Source organism: Aplysia californica, unplaced genomic scaffold (assembly GCF_000002075.1).
Source record: "Aplysia californica isolate F4 #8 unplaced genomic scaffold, AplCal3.0 scaffold00436, whole genome shotgun sequence".
NCBI classification, from domain to species: Eukaryota; Metazoa; Mollusca; class Gastropoda; order Aplysiida; family Aplysiidae; genus Aplysia; species Aplysia californica.
Window position 1 is genome coordinate 104,498 of NW_004797706.1, and position 3,018 is coordinate 107,515.

The 3,018-nt window shown below is 41.3% G+C and overlaps 1 protein-coding gene across 1 annotated transcript in view; it reads right to left on the bottom strand.

Moving 5' to 3' along the window:
- Positions 1-6: 6 nt before the first annotated feature.
- Positions 7-3,018, bottom strand: part of LOC101846374 (small G protein signaling modulator 3) — a gene marked incomplete in the record, with an annotated part of 71,386 nt that continues 68,374 nt past the window's right edge. Inside the window, 1 exon segment of the mRNA XM_013086102.2 lies at positions 7-702. Coding sequence (XP_012941556.1) covers positions 570-702 — 133 coding nt within the window.

Sequence of the window (3,018 nt, forward strand, 5' to 3'; positions counted from 1 at the left end):
ACACACACACACACACGCCAATACACGAGTGATCCAGGCTTCAAAGCTTCAAACACAACCAATCCTTCTCGACACCCTCAGACTCTGTGACTCAGATTCCCAGACCCTCAGACACAGACTCTCAAACTCTGAGACCCTCATACAGCCAGCCTCTGAGATACTAAGACTTACTAAGCGTAAGACCACCAGACCCTCAGAGGTCCCAGGAGAAGAGATGGTGCTTGACCCTCAACCCTCAGATCTCAGAAAAAGAGATGGTTTTGACCCACATCCCTAAACCCTCATAGGTCAAAGGAAAAGCGTTGGTCTTGACCCTCAATCCCCTGACCTAATATTTCCCAGGAGAAGAGATGGTCTTGACCCTCAACCCTCAGAGGTCTAAAAAAGAAAAATGGAGATGGTCTTGACCTTCAACCCCTGACCTCAGAGGTCCCAGGAGAAGATATAGTCTTGACCCTCAACCCTCAGACAATCAGCCCCTCAGAAGTCACAGGAGAATTGATGGTGTTTGACCCACAACCTCTGACCTCATAGGTCTCAGGAGCAGAGATGACCTCTAACCCCTGACCTCATAGGTCCCAGGAAAAAAGATGGTGTTTGACCAGCATGTCCTTGACGCCCTCCTTGAAGGGGCGGAAAGAGTCCAGCTGGTGGGGCAGCTCCCAGTCCTTGGACAGGCTGAACGAGAACTGGCTCATCAGTCTGTGGCCGGGCGGGTCACGTGATGAGTGAGTGGAGGTGGTCACGTGATGTGGGCGGGGTCACGTGGTGTGCATGACCACGTGATGGGCAGGGTCACAGGATGTGGGAGGGGGTCACGTGATGCGGGTGGTCAGGGAGCGGAAAGAAAAGTACAGAGATGGTAAAGGAAAAAATGACAACGGCAGTGAGATAATGTTGGGGGGGGGGGTTCCCGTTAAAAAGGGAGGGGGTTGTGGGTTCTTTGAAACAAAATAACGTTTGTTTATAGTAAAAAGTAAAAATAATAAAGATAGACCGAACAGAAATAGACAAATAATACATTTACAATAATGCAGGTCACTTTTATAGCCCTCGTAAACTCAGATCCATCTTAAGAATGTTGGAATCTACATGACGTGATGTCTCTTATGACGTAACAAACACTTTAGCAATCAAGACAAGAATTTCTAAAATAAAATTAAAATTAAAAACCTCTCCGGGAGAAGAAAACAACCTGGCAGAAAGAATATTGGCAAGAGAGACTCTCTGTAAACTTGGGTACGTCTTAAAAGAATGTTGGAACAAGAAGATAGGAGAATGTAGCCGGGGTTTTAAAGAAAACAAAGTTACACATGATATGAGTGTAATATAAATCGTCTATACGGATAACATGAAACAAAGATCAAGACGGGGGGGGGGGCTGTGTGTGCATGGCACATGAAAAGAGGGAAACAAATAAAAAGAGGGAAGGCACAATCGGTTGAAAATTGAACCCATCAATTATACTACGCCGATGTGGCCCAAACTAACCATACAATGAAGTCATCCAGTTACACACATTGCACAATTAGGCATGTTAGTAGAAACAATATTTAAATATTGAGAATTAAAAGGAAAAGTCTAAAAAGGTAGCAGAATATATTTGAAGATATACAACAAACAACAACAATAAATAAACAAAACAAAAACAACAAAAAAAAACAGAAAAAAACAAACAAACTAATCAATTGATAAATCAATTTAAAAAATAACTTTAACGAACAACAAAGACAACAAGAAGAGAACAATACAGCTTGAAAAAATATCGACACGCAAAGGAAATTAGTATTTAAAAGGTACATTAATTAATAATATGTATTTTTTGCACAGCGACTGCCCAGTTCTTATTCTCTGCTTGAGAAAAATAATAAAATTTATCAAATTACAAACATAATCGCAGAAAGAAACAGCTCAAACACAGTTCTACCACAAAAACCTAGCAGCTTGATGGAACTACCGAGGTCGCGAGAAACTAAATTGAACGGTCATCCTAGACACGGTACTGTAAAACTTTCACTATAATTTCAGGACTCATCATCCAGTGCCAGACCTGCGACAGACATCAGCGATCATGGTTCTCCATTCATTCCTTAATCAAATACTCTTTTACAAGATTTGCATTATCCTGATCTTTCTTTCCCCATCACCCATTTCAGGACCACAAAAGTTAATTATGGACTCGACATTTTCAACCAAAGGTACACGAAAAGGGATACCAGAAATTAAAAACAAATTTTAATGTCAAGCGACTTTCAACAGACATCGTTTCTCATATATAACTGTCAATTAAAAGTGGCGCACCTATGGGCAAGAGTATGTTGCATGAAGGAACATGTCTTAAAATGTAGGGGGTGCAAAAAAAAAAACAATCGACAGTGTTTCGATCATTTAGGAGGCCGATTTCAACCCTGCGTCAGGGCCAACCCAGGTAGATAGAGATAAAAACAACCTGGCAGAAAGACAGATGATACTCGACAGAAACTTTTCCCACCTAGGTGTTGAACGTAGGTCTCCGAGCTGCGTGAAAATGGTGAAGTATCTGCCCTCTACATCACACACCTCAGTGTGGGAACAAAGGTCGGTCTGCACAATGACATTCATTAATAAACATTACCAATTCTGGAAGAACTTAAACTTGGTCTACTGTGCTTAGTAATTTCATTTCATACTGCCCCCCCCCCCTACCTTCCGCCTTTATGCAGCAAATCGGTTTCGGAAGAATTCGGTTAATGAATATCCCAACTGCTGGTTCTTTTTTAATAAGAGTTTTAAGTAAGAGTTTTACGGTATTTGCAACATAATTAGGTCATATAAGTGCCAAAGATTAGAAATGCTACAAGTGTTAAAAGAGAATAACAAACACACAAAAAAGGAGCAGAGATAAGGATGACAGATATATGTTTGATAGAATAAAAAAAGAGCAAATCACACCAGAGCACCCACCAACCACCTGCTTCATCTTCTCTTATTCCACCATGTTTCGTAACTCCATATCACAACACCCCCCTCCCTTTAACC